This window comes from Oncorhynchus kisutch, unplaced genomic scaffold (genome assembly GCF_002021735.2).
Source record: "Oncorhynchus kisutch isolate 150728-3 unplaced genomic scaffold, Okis_V2 scaffold3571, whole genome shotgun sequence".
NCBI classification, from domain to species: Eukaryota; Metazoa; Chordata; class Actinopteri; order Salmoniformes; family Salmonidae; genus Oncorhynchus; species Oncorhynchus kisutch.
In genome coordinates, this window is record NW_022265516.1 from 445921 (window position 1) to 468157 (window position 22237).

The 22237-nt window shown below is 46.6% G+C and overlaps 1 protein-coding gene across 1 annotated transcript in view; it reads right to left on the reverse strand.

Moving 5' to 3' along the window:
- Positions 1-20671, reverse strand: part of LOC116371709 (proline-rich protein 5-like) — a 33730-nt gene extending 13059 nt beyond the window's left edge. The window contains 8 exon segments of the mRNA XM_031820681.1: positions 494-529; positions 531-635; positions 1430-1521; positions 3890-3947; positions 5114-5162; positions 17211-17291; positions 20363-20381; positions 20384-20671. Coding sequence (XP_031676541.1) covers positions 494-529; positions 531-635; positions 1430-1521; positions 3890-3947; positions 5114-5162; positions 17211-17291; positions 20363-20381; positions 20384-20492 — 549 coding nt within the window. The 5' untranslated portion in view covers positions 20493-20671.
- Between the last annotated feature and the right edge of the window lie 1566 nt (positions 20672-22237).

Genomic DNA, 22237 nt, shown 5'->3' on the forward strand with positions numbered 1-22237 from the left:
TATTTTTCTCTCTACATTGTTGGGAAGACCTGTCAGTCAGCATTTCATTGTTAGTCTACACCTGTTGTTTACCATGTGACAAATAACATTTGATTTGAGTCCTTATGTGTGTGTCTGAGTGCACGCCTCTGTACGTGTTTGACTGTGTGTGTGTGTGTCTGAGTGCACGCCTCTGTACATGTTTGACTGTGTGTGTGTGTGCATGCCTCTGTACGTGTGTGTGTGTGTGGTGTGTGTGTGTGTGGGTGCATGCCTCTGTGTGTGTGTGTGTGTGTGCATGCCTCTGTACGTGTGTGTGTGTGTGTGTCTGAGTGCACGCCTCTGTACATGTTTGACTGTGTGTGTGTGTGCATGCCTCTGTACGTGTGTGTGTGTGTGTGTGTGTGTGTGTGTGTGTGTGTGTGTGTGTGTGTGTGTGCATGCCTCTGTACGTGTGTGTGTGTGTGTGTGTGTGTATGCCTCTGTATGTGTGTGTGTGTGTGTGCCTCCCTACCTGCAGTATCAGTAACATCTGTATGATAGAGGGGGGGGACACGGGCGCGGGGGCGGGACAGGGCGTCCTCCAGCTTGATGTTCAGAGTGATAATGCTCCTGAAGTGAAGCAGGGCCAGCTGCCGCACCGACGGCTCCTTACCCTGGTGGAGATTACACACAGAGATTACACACAGAGATTACACACAGAGACTTGCACAGACAGACAGACACACACACACAGAGAGAGACAGAGACAGAGACAGAGACAGAGACAGAGAGAGAGAGACACACACAGAGACAGAGACAGAGAGAGAGAGAGAGAGACACCTACACAGAGACACACAGAGAGAGAGAGAGAGAGAGAGAGACACACACCTACACAGAGACACAAAGAGAGAGAGAGAGAGAGAGAGAGAGAGAGAGAGAGAGAGAGACATACACAGAGAGAGAGAGAGACACACAGAGGGACACAGAAGAGAGGAGAGACGAGACACACAGAGAGAGAGAGAGAGAGACAGACACACACCTACACACAGAGACACAGAGAGAGAGAGAGAGAGAGAGAGAGAGAGAGAGAGAGAGAGAGAGAGAGAGAGAGAGAGAGAGAGAGAGAGAGAGAGACACACACACACACCATGCTTAGGGCCACTCAACATTCTATTGTATGTTGAAATGCTTTTGGAAAATCTATCAAATTCTCCTAATTTGTTTTGAAAAGCTCTGTTGTGTAAGAATGTGCACTGGACTGTTCACAAAATAACGTACTGTTCAAGTGGCTACTGTATGTTGCTTTTTAGTTTTCTGAGTACAACGGAAACACTACAGGGAGAAGTAACCAGCGCTTGACTTGGGCAGGAGGTCACCGGAGCGGATCACCAGCACCTCACATGTTCTACTGCTGGAGCTGCTGCAACTAAACATAGACAGTACTGACACACAACATGAGTAACTGTACCTGTACTGGGTAGAAGATAGCCTGAAGCATGGACAGGACATCACAGAAGAAGAAGTCCCACGTCTCTGCCAAGGAGTCCAATAGCTTCTGACCTGGAGACAACCAGGAAGTCAAAATAACCAATCAGAAAGTAGCAATGGTGCTAATTAGCATGGACTCAAAAAAGTGTGAATGTTCTATGTTGTAATTTCTCATGGTTTGTCACAGATACAGATCCTGAAAACCACAAAAAACCCCTCTCTCACACACTGAGATCTGAGACCTGCTTGCGGCAGAGGGAATCCGGAGAGAGATTTAGTTATCAGTTAGCTGTTTCTGAGCAGTGCTGCCAAATGGCACAGTGGTGTGGGCCGCTGGGTCACGGTGGCAGGGAGCGGCTGGGTCACGGTGGTGGGGAGTGGCTGGGTCACGGTGGCAGGGGACGGCTGGGTCACGGTGGTGGGGAGCGGCTGGGTCACGGTGGCGGGGACGGCTGGGTCACGGTGGCAGGGAGCGGCTGGGTCACGGTGGTGGGGACGGCTGGGTCACGGTGGCAGGGAGTGGCTGGGTCACGGTGGCAGGGAGCGGCTGGGTCACGGTGGCAGGGAGTGGCTGGGTCACGGTGGCGGGGACGGCTGGGTCACGGTGGCGGGGAGTGGCTGGGTCACGGTGGCAGGGGACGGCTGGGTCACGGTGGCAGGGAGTGGCTGGGTCACGGTGGCGGGGACGGCTTGGTCACGGTGGCGGGGACAGCTGGGTCACGGTGGCAGGGAGCGGCTGGGTCACGGTGGCAGGGAGCGGCTGGGTCACGGTGGCAGGGAGCGGCTGGGTCACGGTGGCAGGGAGCGGCTGGGTCACGGTGGCGGGAGAGGCTGGGTCACGGTGGTGGGGACAGCTGGGTCACGGTGGTGGGGACAGCTGGGTCACGGCTAGAGCAGAGGGCTACTGGGTTCAACCATCTGAAGAGGACAAGTCATTTTGAAAGGGTTCTATTGTAAGAAGCTGACTGACACCAGACGAGGAACCGAAGAGAGGCAGTAAAGGGAGGGAGGAAGGATAGGAGGGTGAGGGACGAGGCCTGGTTCAAAGTCTTCAACAATGTCAAATCTCCCATCTGGTTGTGGTCTGAGGTCTGTGACGTTAGTAACACTTCCTGTCTGGTCGCCATGACAATAGCACTTCGGCAGAAATAAGCTGTGTACTTGATGTCAGGGTCAGGTGGTTTGAGCATCTTCACCACTTGACTATACCTCAACAGAGACGATAATGGGCCACAATAGGCTACATCATGACCAACCAGTACTTCAAACAGTACTATGACAGTACTTCAAACAGTACTACGACAGTACTTCAAACAGTACTACGACAGTACTTCAAACATCACTTCAAACATCACTTCAAACAGTTCTTCAACAGTATTTCAAACAGTACCACGACAGTACTTCAAACAGTACTACGACAGTACTTCAAACAGTACTTCAAACAGTACTACGACAGTACTTCAAACAGTACTACGACAGTACTTCAAACAGTACTTCAAACAGTACTACGACAGCACTTCAAACAGTACTACGACAGCACTTCAAACAGTACTACGACAGTACTTCAAACAGTACTACGACAGCACTTCAAACAGTACTACGGCAGTACTTCAAACAGTACTTCAAACAGTACTACGACAGTACTTCAAACAGTACTACGACAGTACTTCAAACAGTACTTCAAACAGTACTACGACAGTACTTCAAACAGTACTACGACAGCACTTCAAACAGTACTACAACAGTACTTCAAACAGTACTTCAAACAGTACTACGACAGTACTTCAAACAGTACTACGACAGTACTTCAAACAGTACTACAACAGTACTTCAAACAGTACTACGACAGTACTTCAAACAGTACTACAACAGTACTTCAAACAGTACTACGACAGTACTTCAAACAGTACTACAACAGTACTTCAAACAGTACTACGACAGTACTACAAACAGTACTACAACAGTACTTCAAACAGTTCTTCAACAGTATTTCAAACAGTACTACGACAGTACTTCAAACAGTACTACGACAGTACTTCAAACAGTACTACAACAGTACTTCAAACAGTACTACGACAGTACTTCAAACAGTACTACAACAGTACTTCATACAGTACAAGAACAGTACTTCAAATAGTACTACATCTTTATTGTATTAGTAAGTAGTGCTACATCTTTATTGTATTACTAAGTAGTACTACATCTTTATTGTATTAGTAAGTAGTACTACATCTTTATTGTATTAGTAAGTAGTACTACATCTTTATTGTATTACTAAGTAGTACTACATCTTTATTGTATTACTAAGTAGTACTACATCTTTATTGTATTAGTAAGTAGTACTACATCTTTATTGTATTAGTAAGTAGTACTACATCTTTATTGTATTACTAAGTAGTACTACATCTTTATTGTATTAGTAATGTAATATGATTCATACCTTCATAGAAACGCATTTTGTCCCTCAGTATCACCATTCCCTTTGTCAGCAGCTGATTCTGCAGAGGAGGAAAGAAAACAAGGATTCACATTCTACGACCAGGACTTAAAAAAATATATATTAAGAGTAATGTTAGTAATATCAGAGTAATGTTGGTAATATCAGAGTAATGTTAGTACTATCAGAGTAATGTTAATACCATAGTAATGTTAATATCAGAGTAATGCCGGTAATATCAGAGTAATGTTAATATCAGTGTAATGCCGGTAATATCAGAGTAATGTTAATATCAGAGCAATGTTAATATCAGAGTAATGCCGGTAATATCAGAGTAATGTTAATATCAGAGCAATGTTAATATCAGAGTAATGCCGGTAATATCAGAGTAATGTTAATATCAGAGCAATGTTAATACCATAGTAATGTTAATATCAGAGTAATGTTAATATCAGAGCAATGTTAATATCAGAGTAATGCCGGTAATATCAGAGTAATGTTAATATCAGAGCAATGTTAATATCAGAGTAATGCCGGTAATATCAAAGTAATGTTAATATCAGAGCAATGTTAATATCAGAGTAATGCCGGTAATATCAGAGTAATGTTAATATCAGAGCAATGTTAATATCAGAGTAATGCCGGTAATATCAGAGTAATGTTAATATCAGAGTAATGTTAGTGATATCAGTGAAATGTTAGTGATATCAGAGTAATGTTAGTAATGTTGGAGTAATGTTAGTGATATCGGAGTAATGTTGATATCGGAGTAATGTTAGTGTTATCAGAGTAATGTTAATATCAGAGTAATGTTAGTGCTATCAGAGTAATGCTAATATCAGAGTAATGTTAGTGATATCAGAGTAATGTTAGTGATAGAGTAATGTTAGTGATATCAGAGTAATGCTAATATCAGAGTAATGCTAGTGATATCAGAGTAATGCTAATATCAGAGTAATGTTAGTACTATCAGAGTAGTGTTAGTAATATCAGAGTAATGTTAGTAATGTTGGCGTAACGTTACTATCAGAGTAATGTTAATATCAGAGTAATGGTAGTAATACCAGAGTAATGTTAGTAATATCAGAGTAATGTTAGTAATGTTGGCGTAACGTTAATATCAGAGTAATGTTAATATCAGAGTAATGGTAGTAATACCAGAGTAATGTTAGTAATGTCGGAGTAAGGTTAATATCAGTGCTGAGGTGCAGAGAAACAGTCTCTTACCTGGAGGTATTCGGTGAAGAAAGATCCCAGCTCCGTCTTCAGTAGTTGCCTAGAAGAAAACAGCAGTTTAACATTCTGAACTGGGTGGACACACAGAAGTAGAGGCTAGACACACTATGCCACATTGTTCCTGTCTCCTTCTCTTTCAACACCTTCCTCACCCTTCTCACTGCTTCTCTCTCTTCCCTCACCCTTCTCACTGCCTCTCTCTCTTTCCTCACCCTTCTCACTGCCTCTCTCTCTTCCCTCACCCTTCTCACTGCCTCTCTCTCTTCCCTCACCCTTCTCACTGCCTCTCTCTCTTCCCTCACCCTTCTCACTGCTTCTCTCTCTTCCCTCACCCTTCTCACTGTCTCTCTCTTTCCTCACCCTTCTCACTGCCTCTCTCTCTTTCCTCACCCTTCTCACTGCCTCTCTCTCTTCCCTCACCCTTCTCACTGCCTCTCTCTCTTCCCTCACCCTTCTCACTGCCTCTCTCTCTTCCCTCACCCTTCTCACTGCCTCTCTCTCTTTCCTCACCCTTCTCACTGCCTCTCTCTCTTCCCTCACCCTTCTCACTGCTTCTCTCTCTTCCCTCACCCTTCTCACTGTCTCTCTCTCTTTCCTCACCCTTCTCACTGCCTCTCTCTCTTTCCTCACCCTTCTCACTGCCTCTCTCTCTTCCCTCACCCTTCTCACTGCCTCTCTCTCTTCCCTCACCCTTCTCACTGCCTCTCTCTCTTCCCTCACCCTTCTCACTGCCTCTCTCTCTTTCCTCACCCTTCTCACTGCCTCTCTCTCTTTCCTCACCCTTCTCACTGCCTCTCTTCCCTCACCCTTCTCACTGCTTCTCTCTCTTCCCTCACCCTTCTCACTGTCTCTCTCTTTCCTCACCCTTCTCACTGCCTCTCTCTCTCCTCACCCTTCTCACTGCCTCTCTCTTCCCTCACCCTTCTCACTGCCTCTCTCTCTTCCCTCACCCTTCTCACTGCCTCTCTCTCTTCCCTCACCCTTCTCACTGCCTCTCTCTCTTCCCTCACCCTTCTCACTGCCTCTCTTTCCTCACCCTTCTCACTGCCTCTCTCTCTTTCCTCACCCTTCTCACTGCCTCTCTCTCTTTCCTCACCCTTCTCACTGCCTCTCTTCCCTCACCCTTCTCACTGCCTCTCTTCCCTCACCCTTCTCACCCTCATGCCACCTCATGTCACTCCTCTGTGCCCTTTCCCCCCCCTAAGCCCACTCGCTCAGCCCAGCGACAACACCAACACCTTACTTGCTCTATGAACACTGTGTGGTACCCGACTTATTAAAAGTTAGGGAAATGGAGGATGTATTGGTCTAAGCCAAGGCATATCTATACACTGTGTTTACAAAACATTAAGAACATCTGCTCTTTGCATGACAGACTGACCAGGTGAATCCTGGTGAAAGATATGATCCCTTATTGACGTCAGTTGTTAAATCCACTTCAATCCGTGTAGATGGAGGGGAGGAGACGGGTTAAAGAAGGATGCTTAAGCCTTGAGACATGGATTGTATGTCATTCAGAGGGTGAATGGGCAAGACAAAAGGTTTAAGTGCCTTTGAACGGGGTAGTAGGTGCCAGGAGCACCGGTTTTGTGTCACGCTCTTTCAGTTTCTAGTGACACAGCTGTGGGAAGCATTGGAGTCAACATGAGCCAGCCTCCCTGTGGAATGCTTTCGACACCTTATAGAGTCAACATGGGCCAGCCTCCCTGTGGAACACTTTCCACACCTTATAGAGTCCACGCCACAATTAATTGAATGCTGTTCTGAGGGCAAAAGGGGGTGCAACTTAACATTAGGGAAGTGTTCTTAATGTTTTGTCCACTCAGTGTAGATTCCTAAACAGGTCCTCTGGCAGTGGTGGAAAAAGTGCCTAATTATCATCCTGGAGTAAAGGTAAAGATACAGGGGTAGCCTAGTGGGGAGGCAGGGTAGCCTAGTGGGGTGGCAGGGTAGCCTAGTGGGGCGGCAGGGTAGCCTAGTGGGGCGGCAGGGTAGCCTAGTGGGGTGGCAGGGTAGCCTAGTGGGGAGGCAGGGTAGCCTAGTGGGGCGGCAGGGTAGCCTAGTGGGGCGGCAGGGTAGCCTAGCGGGGCGGCAGGGTAGCCTAGCGGGGCGGCAGGGTAGCCTAGCGGGGCGGCAGGGTAGCCTAGCGGGGCGGCAGGGTAGCCTAGCGGGGCGGCAGGGTAGCCTAGCGGGGCGGCAGGGTAGCCTAGTAGTTAGAGCGTTGGACTAGAAACCGGAAGGTTGCAAGTTCAAACCCCCTAACTGACAAGGTACTAATCTGTCATTCTGCCCCTGAACAGGCAGTTAACCCACTGTTCCTAGGCCGTCATTGAAAATAAGAATTTGTTCTTAACTGACTTGCCTGGTTAAATAAAGGTACAATAAAATAAAAACATGAGTAAAAGTCTACAAGTATTTGTATTTTATCAAAAGTAAATGTAATTGCTAAAATATACTTAAGTTTCAAAAGTATAAATAATTTCAAATCCCTGATATTAACCAGACAGCACCATCATTATTATTATTTTAAATGTACAGATAGCCAGGTGCACACTCCAACACTCAGACATCATTACAGATAGACAGAGGAACACTCCAACACTCAGACATCATTACAGATAGACAGAGGAACACTCCAACACTCAGACATCATTACAGATAGCCAGGTGCACACTCCAACACTCAGACATCATTACAGATAGACAGAGGAACACTCCAACACTCAGACATCATTACAGATAGACAGAGGAACACTCCAACACTCAGACATCATTACAGATAGACAGAGGAACACTCCAACACTCAGACATCATTACAGATAGCCAGAGGAACACTCCAACACTCAGACATCATTACAGATAGCCAGGTGCACACTCCAACACTCAGACATCATTACAGATAGCCAGGTGCACACTCCAACACTCAGACATCATTACAGATAGCCAGGTGCACACTCCAACACTCAGACATCATTACAGATAGCCAGGTGCACACTCCAACACTCAGACATCATTACAGATAGCCAGGTGCACACTCCAACACTCAGACATCATTACAGATAGCCAGGTGCACACTCCAACACTCAGACATCATTACAGATAGCCAGGTGCACACTCCAACACTCAGACATCATTACAGATAGCCAGGTGCACACTCCAACACTCAGACATCATTTACAAATGAAGCATGTGTGTTTATTGAGTCCACCAGATCAGAGGCAGTAGGGATGACCAGGGATGTTCTCTGTTTAGTGAGTCCACCAGATCAGAGGCAGTAGGGATGACCAGGGATGTTCTCTGTTTAGTGAGTCCACCAGATCAGAGGCAGTAGGGATGAACAGGGATGTTCTCTGTTTAGTGAATCCACCAGATCAGAGGCAGTAGGGATGACCAGGGATGTTCTCTGTTTAGTGAATCCACCAGATCAGAGGCAGTAGGGATGAACAGGGATGTTCTCTTGATAAGTGTGTGAATTGGACCATTTTCCTGTCCTGCTAAGCATTCAAAATGTAACGAGTACTTTTGGGTGTCAGGGGAAATGTATGGAGTAAAAAGTACATTATTTTCTTTAGGAATGTATTGAAGTAAAAGTTGTCATAGATATAAATAGTAAAGTACAGATACCTCAAAAACGACGTAAGTAGTACTTTATTTATTTATTTATTTACCTTTATTTAACCAGGTAGGCAAGTTGAGAACACCTTTATTTAACCAGGTAGGCAAGTTGAGAACAAGTTCTCATTTACAATTGCGACCTGGCCAAGATAAAGCAAAGCAGTTCGACAGATAAAACGACACAGAGTTACACATGGAGTAAAAACAAACATACAGTCAATAATGCAGTATAAACAAGTCTATATACAATGTGAGCAAATGAGGTGAGAAGGGAGGTAAAGGCAAAAAAGGCCATGATGGCAAAGTAAATACAATATAGCAAGTAAAATACTGGAATGGTAGTTTTGCAATGGAAGAATGTGCAAAGTAGAAATAAAAAAATAATGGGGTGCAAAGGAGCAAAATAAATAAATAAATTAAAATTAAATACAGTTGGGAAAGAGGTAGTTGTTTGGGCTAAATTATAGGTGGGCTATGTACAGGTGCAGTAATCTGTGAGCTGCTCTGACAGTTGGTGCTTAAAGCTAGTGAGGGAGATAAGTGTTTCCAGTTTCAGAGATTTTTGTAGTTCGTTCCAGTCATTGGCAGCAGAGAACTGGAAGGAGAGGCGGCCAAAGAAAGAATTGGTTTTGGGGGTGACTAGAGAGATATACCTGCTGGAGCGTGTGCTACAGGTGGGAGATGCTATGGTGACCAGCGAGCTGAGATAAGGGGGGACTTTACCTAGCAGGGTCTTGTAGATGACATGGAGCCAGTGGGTTTGGCGACGAGTATGAAGCGAGGGCCAGCCAACGAGAGCGTACAGGTCGCAATGGTGGGTAGTATATGGGGCTTTGGTGATAAAACGGATTGCACTGTGATAGACTGCATCCAATTTGTTGAGTAGGGTATTGGAGGCTATTTTGTAAATGACATCGCCAAAGTCGAGGATTGGTAGGATGGTCAGTTTTACAAGGGTATGTTTGGCAGCATGAGTGAAGGATGCTTTGTTGCGAAATAGGAAGCCAATTCTAGATTTAACTTTGGATTGGAGATGTTTGATATGGGTCTGGAAGGAGAGTTTACAGTCTAACCAGACACCTAAGTATTTGTAGTTGTCCACGTATTCTAAGTCAGAGCCGTCCAGAGTAGTGATGTTGGACAGGCGGGTAGGTGCAGGTAGCGATCGGTTGAAGAGCATGCATTTAGTTTTACTTGTATTTAAGAGCAATTGGAGGCCACGGAAGGAGAGTTGTATGGCATTGAAGCTTGCCTGGAGGGTTGTTAACACAGTGTCCAAAGAAGGGCCGGAAGTATACAGAATGGTGTCGTCTGCGTAGAGGTGGATCAGGGACTCACCAGCAGCAAGAGCGACCTCATTGATGTATACAGAGAAGAGAGTCGGTCCAAGAATTGAACCCTGTGGCACCCCCATAGAGACTGCCAGAGGTCCGGACAGCAGACCCTCCGATTTGACACACTGAACTCTATCAGAGAAGTAGTTGGTGAACCAGGCGAGGCAATCATTTGAGAAACCAAGGCTGTCGAGTCTGCCGATGAGGATATGGTGATTGACAGAGTCGAAAGCCTTGGCCAGATCAATGAATACGGCTGCACAGTAATGTTTCTTATCGATGGCGGTTAAGATATCGTTTAGGACCTTGAGCGTGGCTGAGGTGCACCCATGACCAGCTCTGAAACCGGATTGCATAGCAGAGAAGGTATGGTGAGATTCGAAATGGTCGGTAATCTGTTGGTTGACTTGGCTTTCGAAGACCTTAGAAAGGCACGGTAGGATAGATATAGGTCTGTAGCAGTTTGGGTCAAGAGTGTCCCCCCCTTTGAAGAGGGGGATGACCGCAGCTGCTTTCCAATCTTTGGGAATCTCAGACGACACGAAAGAGAGGTTGAACAGGCTAGTGATAGGGGTGGCAACAATTTCGGCAGATAATTTTAGAAAGAACGGGTCCAGATTGTCTAGCCCGGCTGATTTGTAGGGGTCCAGATTTTGCAGCTCTTTCAGAACATCAGCTGAATGGATTTGGGAGAAGGAGAAATGGGGAAGGCTTGGGCGAGTTGCTGTTGGGGGTGCAGTGCTGTTGTCCGGGGTAGGAGTAGCCAGGTGGAAAGCATGGCCGGCCGTAGAAAAATGCTTATTGAAATTCTCAATTATGGTGGATTTATCAGTGGTGACAGTGTTTCCTATCTTCAGTGCAGTGGGCAGCTGGGAGGAGGTGTTCTTATTCTCCATGGACTTTACAGTGTCCCAGAACTTTTTTGAGTTAGTGTTGCAGGAAGCAAATTTCTGCTTGAAAAAGCTAGCCTTGGCTTTTCTAACTGCCTGTGTATAATGATTTCTAGCTTCCCTGAACAGCTGCATATCACGGGGGCTGTTCGATGCTAATGCAGAACGCCATAGGATGTTTTTGTGTTGGTTAAGGGCAGTCAGGTCTGGGGAGAACCAAGGGCTATATCTGTTCCTGGTTCTAAATTTCTTAAATGGGGCATGTTTATTTAAGATGGTTAGGAAGGCATTTTTTAAAAATATCCAGGCATCCTCTACTGACGGGATGAGATCAATATCCTTCCAGGATATCCCGGCCAGGTCGATTAGAAAGGCCTGCTCGCAGAAGTGTTTCAGGGAGCGTTTTACAGTGATGAGTGGAGGTCGTTTGACCGCTGACCCATTACGGATGCAGGCAATGAGGCAGTGATCGCTGAGATCTTGGTTGAAGACAGCAGAGGTGTATTTAGAGGGGAAGTTGGTTAGGATGATATCTATGAGGGTGCCCGTGTTTAAGGTTTTGGGGAGGTACCTGGTAGGTTCATTGATTATTTGTGTGAGATTGAGGGCATCAAGTTTAGATTGTAGGATGGCTGGGGTGTTAAGCATGTTCCAGTTTAGGTCGCCTAGCAGCACGAACTCTGAAGATAGATGGGGGGCAATCAGTTCACATATGGTGTCCAGAGCACAGCTGGGGGCAGAGGGTGGTCTATAGCAGGCGGCAACGGTGAGAGACTTGTTTTTAGAGAGGTGGATTTTTAAAAGTAGAAGTTCAAATTGTTTGGGTACAGACCTGGATAGTAGGACAGAACTCTGCAGGCTATCTTTGCAGTAGATTGCAACACCGCCCCCTTTGGCAGTTCTATCTTGTCTGAAAATGTTGTAGTTTGGAATTAAAATGTCTGAGTTTTTGGTGGTCTTCCTAAGCCAGGATTCAGACACAGCTAGAACATCCGGGTTGGCAGAGTGTGCTAAAGCAGTGAATAGAACAAACTTAGGGAGGAGGCTTCTAATGTTAACATGCATGAAACCAAGGCTATTACGGTTACAGAAGTCGTCAAAAGAGAGCGCCTGGGGAATAGGAGTGGAGCTAGGCACTGCAGGGCCTGGATTCACCTCTACATCGCCAGAGGAACATAGGAGGAGTAGAATAAGGGTACGGCTAAAAGCTATGAGAATTGGTCGTCTAGAACGTCTGGAACATAGAGTAAAAGGAGGTTTCTGGGGGCGATAAAATAGCATCAAGGTATAATGTACAGACAAATGTATGGTAGGATGTGAATACAGTGGAGGTAAACCTAGGTATTGAGTGATGAAGAGAGAGATATTGTCTCTAGAAACATCGTTGAAACCAGGAGATGTCATTGCATGTGTGGGTGGTGGAACTAATAGGTTGGATAAGGTATAGTGAGCAGGACTAGAGGCTCTACAGTGAAATAAACCAATAAACACTAACCAGAACAGAAATGGACAAGACATATTGACATTAAGGAGAGGCATGCTTAGTCGAGTGATCAAAAGGGTCCGGTGAGTGGAGAGGTTGGTTGGTGATTTAGACAGCTAGCCAGGGCATCGGTAGCAAGCTAGCATAGGATGGAGGTCTGTTGTTAGCCACCTCCTGCGCTCCGTCAGTAGATTAGTGGGGTTCCGTGTGGTAGAGGGGATCAATCCAAATCACACAACAACAACAAAAATAAAAACAATAGATATAGTTATAGAGGCCCAAGAAGAAAACATAATAATAATAATAAAAATAATAAAAAAATTGTCCGATTGTCTATTCAGATAGCAGCCGGTAAGACAGCTAACGGTTAGCAGGCCGCAGATGGGCGTTCAGGTAACGTCGCGGCGGAGGAACCAGCCGAATAACTCCTTCGGGTAGATAACGTCGGCAGTCCAGTTGTGAAGGCCCGGTGGGGCTCCGCGAAGGCAGCAAAACGGGTCCGGATAGGCGACTGCAGCCCAGGTGCGATTGATGGAACTCAGGAGTGATTGACGGAGCTTGCTAGCTCCGGAACAATTGATGTTTGCTCCGGAATCGACGAAGGCCGATAGTCACACGGATAGCAGCTAGCTAGCTGTGAGATCCGGGCATGAATGTCCAGAGAGCAGTCGAAATCCAGGGACATGGAGAGAAAAATTGGTCCGGTATGCTCCGCTCCGAGCCGCGCTGCGCCGTACAGAACTGGCGATAGACTTTCGAGCCAAAGGATAGCCGATGACCACAAACCGTGGTTAGCTGAACACCAACGACTTGCCAGTAAAGGAGCCAACTAGCTTCTGAACTAGCTTCTGGATTAGCTTCTGGCTAGTTTCAGGCCAGCCTCCTGGAGTTTCTGGCTAGCTTCTTGGAGGATTACAGATCTGAGGTAAATAATACTTTTTTATAAATATACATTGGTGAGGCGGGTTGCAGGAGAGTGTTTTGAAGATGAGTTGATGGAAAATAAAAATAAAATGTATGTGAAAAAGTTGTAAATATATATATATATACAGGACACGACAAGACGAGGACAAAAGACGTCTGAACTGCTATGCCACCTTGGAGACAAAGTATGTTTACTTAAGTACTTTACACCACTGTCCTGTGGTAGACTGGAGAGTAAGGCAGGCACTTCCTTTTTCACATCCCGTAACGAGAAGGTCACAGGGCTCCTCATAACCACACAGGAAATTACCCATCATGTCTTGTACAGCAGCAACGGACTGACAGAGTTTATAATCTGACTGGAAGACAGGGTATAGAGTCATGTCCAACAGCCTAGTTACGCAGCTGACTGGAAGACAGGGTATAGAGTCATGTCCAACAGCCTAGTTACGCAGCTGACTGGAAGACAGGGTATAGAGTCATGTCCAACAGCCTAGTTACTCAGCTGACTGGAAGACAGGGTATAGAGTCATGTCCAACAGCCTAGTTACTCAGCTGACTGGAAGACAGGGTATAGAGTCATGTCCAACAGCCTAGTTACTCAGCTGACTGGAAGACAGGGTATAGAGTCATGTCCAACAGCCTAGTTACTCAGCTGACTGGAAGACAGGGTATAGAGTCATGTCCAACAGCCTAGTTACTCAGCTGACTGGAAGACAGGGTATAGAGTCATGTCCAACAGCCTAGTTACGCAGCTGACTGGAAGACAGGGTATAGAGTCATGTCCAACAGCCTAGTTACTCAGCTGACTGGAAGACAGGGTATAGAGTCATGTCCAACAGCCTAGTTACTCAGCTGACTAGAAGACAGGGTATAGAGTCATGTCCAACAGCCTAGTTACTCAGCTGACTGGAAGACAGGGTATAGAGTCATGTCCAACAACCTAGTTACTCAGCTGACTGGAAGACAGGGAATAGAGTCATGTCCAACAGCCTAGTTACTCAGCTGACTGGAAGACAGGGTATAGAGTCATGTCCAACAGCCTAGTTACTCAGCTGACTGGAAGACAGGGTATAGAGTCATGTCCAACAGCCTAGTTACTCAGCTGACTGGAAGACAGGGTATAGAGTCATGTCCAACAGCCTAGTTACTCAGCTGACTGGAAGACAGGGTATAGAGTCATGTCCAACAGCCTAGTTACTCAGCTGACTGGAAGACAGGGTATAGAGTCATGTCCAACAGCCTAGTTACTCAGCTGACTGGAAGACAGGGTATAGAGTCATGTCCAACAGCCTAGTTACTCAGCTGACTGGAAGGCAGGGTATAGAGTCATGTCCAACAGCCTAGTTACTCAGCTGACTGGAATACAGGGTATAGAGTCATGTCCAACAGCCTAGTTACTCAGCTGACTCGTTCCGAGGAGACTTAGTACTTTATTTCCCCCGACACGATTAAACAGCAGTTGAAATGCAACACATTGAATCAGTTTCTAAACTATAAATCATTGGGATAATTGGCCATGATGACAACGATCTTTGTCAAAGAACCGAGCTGCCCTTTGTTCTACCTGTCAAACAGCAGGCTGTGTGTGTTACTGTGTTTGGTCAGGTAGCTCCAGATTCAGGAAATGAGAGAGCTGTGTCTAAGTACTGTAGCACGTATCCTGGAAACAGTAGAATGTCTGTTGTTGTTGAGTTGAATCATTTATACTCCAGTAATCGGCAGGACTGACATCATGTCCCCAAGCCATCACATTTTATTAAGTCTGTAGATTGTGGTGTCCAATACAAACACTACATTCAGAAATGTAACACACACACACACACACACACACACACACACACACAGCGCTCTACAGGATCGGGCCTGATGAGAAATAAGCCATGCAATGGAAACAGCCTCATTATGTTGAAGCAGAGAGTCATGTGTAATAAGACTATGGTGAATTGACAACATCATGGCATTACAGTCTGAAGTCCAACCATAACCCTGGGCTATGTCTAATGCAAGGAACAACCTCTTACACGCGCATCAGGGTGAATGTGAAGGGTGTGTGTGTGTCTGTGTGTGTTTGCAATGCATGCGTGTGTGCTTACTTGCTTGCTTACGTGCCTGTCTGCCTGTTTGATGCTTGTCTGTATGTTTGAACATGTCTATGGGGGGAATGGGGTGGGTAACAGCCCAAATGGCAAGTAACATATTAACATGGTTTGAGGCTCTTTGATTGATTGATAGCCAGACAGACAGACAGACAGAGTATCTACAGAAATCTACAGAAAGACTAGGATGTCAGCCCTGGACTCGTCCAGACCTACAGAAAGACTAGGATGTCAGCCCTGGACTCGTCCAGACCTACAGAAAGACTAGGATGTCAACCCTGGACTCATCCAGACCTACAGAAAGACTAGGATGTCAGCCCTGGACTCGTCCAGACCTACAGAAAGACTAGGATGTCAGCCCTGGACTCGTCCAGACCTACAGAAAGACTAGGATGTCAGCCCTGGACTCGTCCAGACCTACAGAAAGACTAGGATGTCAGCCCTGGACTCATCCAGACCTACAGAAAGACTAGGATGTCAGCCCTGGACTCGTCCAGACCCACAGAAAGACTAGGATGTCAGCCCTGGACTCGTCCAGACCCACAGAAAGACTAGGATGTCAGCCCTGGACTCGTCCAGACCTACAGAAAAAAACGGAAGTATCGCATTTACACAAGAATTCAGACCCTTTGCTCAGTACTTTGTTGAAGCACCTGTGGCAGCGATTTCAGCCTCAAAACCTCTTGGGTATGACACTTCAAGCTTGGCACACCAGTATGTGGCGAGTTTCTCCCATTTTTCTCTGCAGGGCTCTGTTCACAAACACAAACACACCCTACAGAGCCCCAGGACAGCAGCACAATTAGACCCAACCAAATCATGAGAAAACAAAAAGATAATTACTTGACACATTGGAAAGAATTAACAAAAAAACAGAGCAAACTAGAATGCTATTTGGCCCTAAACAGAGAGTACACAGTGGCAGAATACCTGACCACTGTGACTGACCCAAAATTAGGGAAAGCTTTGACTATGTACAGACTCAGTGAGCATAGCCTTGCTATTGAGAAAGGTCGCCGTAGGCAGACATGGCTCTCAAGAGAAGACAGGCTATGTGCTCAATGCCCACAAAATGAGGTGGAAACTGAGCTGCACTTCCTAACCTCCTGCCCAATGTATGACCATATTAGAGAGACATATTTCCCTCAGATTACACAGATCCACAAAGAATTCGAAAACAAATCCAAGTTTGAAAAACTCCCATATCTACTGGGTGAAATTCCACAGTGTGCATCACAGCAGCAAGACGAGAAAAGGGCAACCAGTGAAGAACAAAACCCATTGTAAATACAACCCATATTTATGCTTATTTATTTTATCTTGTGTCCTTTACCATTTGTACATTGTTAAAACACGGTATATATATATATATATATATATATATATAATATGACATTTGTAATGTCTTTATTGTTTTGAAACTTCTGTATGTGTAATGTTTACTGTTAATTTGTATTGTTTTTCACTTTATATATTATCTACCTCACTTGCTTTGGCAATGTTAACACATGTTTCCCATGCCAATAAAGCCCTTGAATTGAATTGAATTGAGAAACAGAGAGAGAAACAGAGAGCGACAGAGAGAGAGAAAGAGAGAGAGAGAAAAACAGAGACAGAGAGAAAAACAGAGACAGAGAGAAAAACAGAGAGAGCGACAGGGAGCGAAAGAAACAGAGAGAGAGAGGGAGAGAGAGAGACAGAGAGCAATAGAAGTGTATAGGTCAGAGGTTATACAGTATGTCACCTGACTCCCTCATTGAGGATGTAGAGGTCATTCTCTCCCAGGTCTTTCCTCTGGAACACAGCTATCACCGCATTGTGGATGCTGCAGGAACACACACACACACACACCACACACACACACACACACACACACACAACACACACACACACACACACACACACACACACACACACACACACACACACACACACACAACGGGAGACAGTGTTAGAGTACAGCAGGGGAGAAAGCAGCTGCAGCAAACAAACAATAGAGAGATGATCAGAACGTACAGTGAAATTATCACTCACACAGTAGTTTCACATACCCACAGCCATCCATCCATCCATCCACACGGCCATCCATCATCCATCTAGCCATCCATCCATCCACACGGCCATCCATCATCCATCTAGCCATCCATCCATCCACACAGCCATCCATCATCCATCTAGCCATCCATCCACCCACACAGCCATCCATCCATCCACACAGCCATCCATCCACACAGCCATCCATCCATCCACACGTCATCGATCTAGCCATCCCATCCATCCATACATCCATCCATCCACACAGCCATCCATCATCCACATAGCCATCCATCCATCTGTCCAGACATCCATCCATCCAGACATCCATCCATCCATCCAGACATCCATCCATCCATCCATCCTTCAATCTAGCGTTCGCTACCCTTAGTCAATGCTCATGTATTCATTAACCACAGCATCATAACCATTAACTCAATACTGTCTAGTGATGGTGCTGGGGGTTGACACATAATGACATTAAATTAACTAACATTTCCATAACCTAGGCCTCCCGAGTGGCAGTGCTAGCTGTGCCACTAGAGATTCTGGTTTGAACCCAGGCTCTGTCGCAGCCGGGCCACGACCGGGAGGCCCATGGGGCGGCGCACAATTGGCCCAGCATCGTCCGGGTTAGGGAGGGTTTGGCCCTCCCTAACCTTGTCTCATCGCAACTCCTGTGGCGGGTCGGGCGCAGGGAGATAGCTATAATAATGAGTCAGACTGAATGTGTGTAGTAAATGTGCTGTAAACGTACTATAAATGTGCTGTAAATGTACTGTAAATGTGCTGTAAATGTACTGTAAATGTACTGTAAATGTACTGTAAATGTACTGTAAATGTACTGTAAATGTACTGTAAATGTGCTGTAAACGTGCTGTAAACGTACTGTAAATGTGCTGTAAACGTGCTAGTATATCTGACGTGACTAGTAGAAGTCTTGTTAGTTATTCAGAGTTCTCTGCTCAGTCATATAGAGGTCATCACGAAGCACACTGATCCCAGGTCTGCAACACAGTCTGTGAGTCACTGAGGAATGAATGACCTTTCTGATTTGGGAAACGGCTTCATGAGACTAGGAATAGTGATGGCAGTAATGCTTATAGTAATGCTTATTCAGTGTGACATTCTCAAGGAAATCCCAGAGAGAGACGTGTAGATCCCAGAGGACAGGACAGGGACATAGACAGAGCTGTGTAGATCTCAGAGTACAGGACAGGGACATAGACAGAGCTGTGTAGATCTCAGAGGACAGGACAGGGGACATAGACAGAGCTGTGTAGATCTCAGAGGACAGGACAGGGACAGAGCTGTGTAGATCTCAGAGGACAGGACAGGGACAGAGCTGTGTAGATCTCAGAGTACAGGACAGGGACATAGACAGAGCTGTGTAGATCTCAGAGGACAGGACAGGACAGGGACAGAGCTGTGTAGATCCCAGAGGACAGGACAGGGACATAGACAGAGCTGTGTAGATCTCAGAGGACAGGACAGGGACATAGACAGAGCTGTGTAGATCTCAGAGGACAGGACAGGGACATAGACAGAGCTGTGTAGATCTAAGAGGACAGGGACATAGACAGAGCTGTGTAGATCTAAGAGGACAGGGACATAGACAGAGCTGTGTAGATCTCAAAGGACAGGACAGGGACATATACAGAGCTGTGTAGATCTCAGAAGACAGGACAGGGACATAGACAGAGCTGTGTAGATCTCAGAGGACAGGACAGGGACATAGACAGAGCTGTGTAGATCTCAGAGGACAGGGACATAGACAGCGCTGTGTAGATCTCAGAGGACAGGGACATAGACAGAGCTGTGTAGATCTCAGAGGACAGGACAGGGACAGAGCTGTGTAGATCCCAGAGGACAGGGACATAGACAGAGTTGTGTAGATCTCAGAGGACAGGGACATAGACAGCGCTGTGTAGATCTCAGAGGACAGGACAGGGACATAGACAGAGCTGTGTAGATCTCAGAGGACAGGACAGGGACATAGAAAGAGCTGTGTAGATCTCAGAGGACAGGACAGGGACATAGAAAGAGCTGTGTAGATCTCAGAGGACAGGACAGGGACATAGACAGAGCTGTGTAGAGCTCAGAGGACAGGACAGGGACATAGACAGAGCTGTGTAGATCTCAGAGGACAGGACAGGGACATAGAAAGAGCTGTGTAGATCTCAGAGGACAGGACAGGGACATAGACAGAGCTGTGTAGATCTCAGAGTACCGGACAGGGACATAGACAGAGCTGTGTAGATCTCAGAGTACAGGACAGGGACATAGACAGAGCTGTGTAGAGCTCAGAGGACAGGACAGGGACATAACTGTGTAGATCTCAGAGGACAGGACAGGGACAAAGCTGTGTAGATCTCAGAGGACAGGGACATAGACAGAGCTGTGTAGATCTCAGAGGACAGGACAGGGACAGAGCTGTGTAGATCTCAGAGGACAGGGACATAGACTGAGCTGTGTAGATCTCAGAGGACAGGACAGGGACATAGACAGAGCTGTGTAGATCTCAGAGGACAGGGACATATACAGAGCTGTGTAGATCTCAGAGGACAGGGACAGAGACGACTGACTGACTGACAAACAACCACATCTCTGTCCTTTCTAACGTTCAGTTTCACAACAAGGAAGGAGTAAGTTCAGTACCCTCCTGTTCACTGACTGAAACAAAACACACACACACAGAGAGTCTAGACTACAGTACCTCCTGTTCACTGAGCAGGGTGACACACACACACACACCACACACCACACCAGAGTCTAGACTACAGTACCTCCTGTTCACTGACTGACACAAAGCAGGGTGACACACACACACACACACACACACAGAGTCTCGACTACAGTAACCTGTTCCAGGTGGCATTAGCCCAGCTTTTCTCTGCTGTGTCCCTCTCTCCTCCAACGCTGCCTTGTCACTCTTTCCCAGGTCACTGAGGCTGGGGGAACTCATCAACTTCAACCTATGGAGAGTCCTCATGGTCAGAACACAACTCAAGACACAGAGAGAGAGAGCGAGAGAGAGCGAGAGAGAGAGAGAGAGCGAGAGAGAGCGAGAGAGAGCGAGAGAGAGAGCGAGAGAGAGAGAGAGAGAGAGAGCTCAGTGCTCTCAGGCTCAGACTGCAGGAAGAACTACGCTTACAGAGAGAGAGGAAGAGGAAGAGGAGAGAGAGAAGAGAGATAAGGCAGGGGGAAGAAAGAGAGAGAGAGAGAGAGAGAGAGAGAGAGAGAGAGAGAGGAGGCGTCCCTCCAGCAAGATGCAGTATACCCCACACTCCTTACATCTCTCTCTCCTCCTCCCTCTCCTCCTTTCTCTCTCTCTCTCTGCACTGCTCTTCGGGTAGGGAGGCAGTCTGTCTCTGATTGGCAGGGAGGCAGTCTGTCTCTGATTGGCAGGGAGGCAGTCAGTCTCTGATTGGCAGGGAAGCAGTCTGTCTCTGATTGGCAGGGAGTTGCCGTGTGACCCTGCTGGTTAATATAGTGTTTTGTAGACAAACCAACTCCTCTCTCCTGCTGCTGTGCAGTGAATATCCCTCCTCTGTTTCTGTTCCTCTCTCTTTCTCATACATATAGACATGTTGTAATCACACACACACACACTTCCTCTTTGCAATTAAAATCAGCTCTTTTCACACCACACACACACACGGCTGTCTATAACAGACACATTAGCTAACTAGAGGGGACAGGAAACTCTCCTTAACCTTTGTCTGTTCCCCTCCTCTCAAAGCACCTCTGTGTTAGAGAGGTCTCCTCCTCTCACTGTCCTGTTCCTCTGTGTTAGAGGTCTCCTCCTCTCACTGTCCTGTTCCTCTGTGTTAGAGGTCTCCTCCTCTCACTACCCTGTTCCTCTGTGTTAGAGGTCTCCTCCTCTCACTGTCCTGTTCCTCTGTTTAGAGAGGTCTCCTCCTCTCACTGTCCTGTTCCTCTGTGTTAGAGAGGTCTCCTCCTCTCACTGTCCTGTTCCTCTGTTAGAGGTCTCCTCCTCTCCCTGTCCTGTCCTCTGTGTTAGAGGTCTCCTCCTCTCACTGTCCTGTTCCTCTGTGTTAGAGGTCTCCTCCTCTCACTACCCTGTTCCTCTGTGTTAGAGGTCTCGTCGTCTCACTACCCTGATCCTCTGTGTTAGAGGTCTCCTCCTCTCACTGTCCTGTTCCTCTGTGTTAGAGAGGTCTCCTCCTCTCACTGTCCTGTTCCTCTGTGTTAGAGTCTCCTCCTCTCACTGTCCTGTTCCTCTGTGTTAGAGGTCTCCTCCTCTCACTGTCCTGTTCCTCTGTGTTAGAGGTCTCCTCCTCTCACTGTCCTATTCCTCTGTTTTTAGAGGTCTCCTCCTCTCACTGCCCTGTTTCCTCTGTGTTAGAGAGGTCTCCTCCTCTCACTGTCCTGTTCCTCTGTGTTAGAGGTCTCCTCCTCTCACTGTCCTGTTCCTCTGTGTTAGAGAGGTCTCCTCCTCTCACTGTCCTGTTCCTCTGTGTTAGAGGTCTCTCCTCTCACTACCCTGGTCCTCTGTGTTAGAGATCTCCTCTCACTGCCCTGGTCCTCCTCTGTTTAGAGTTTCTCTTCCTCTCACTGTCCTGTTCCTCTGTGTTAGAGAGGTCTCCTCCTCTCACTGTCCTGTTCCTCTGTGTTAGAGGTCTCCTCCTCTCACTGTCCTGTTCCTCTGTGTTAGAGGTCTCCTCCTCTCACTGTCCTGTTCCTCTGTGTTAGAGGTCTCCTCCTCTCACTGCC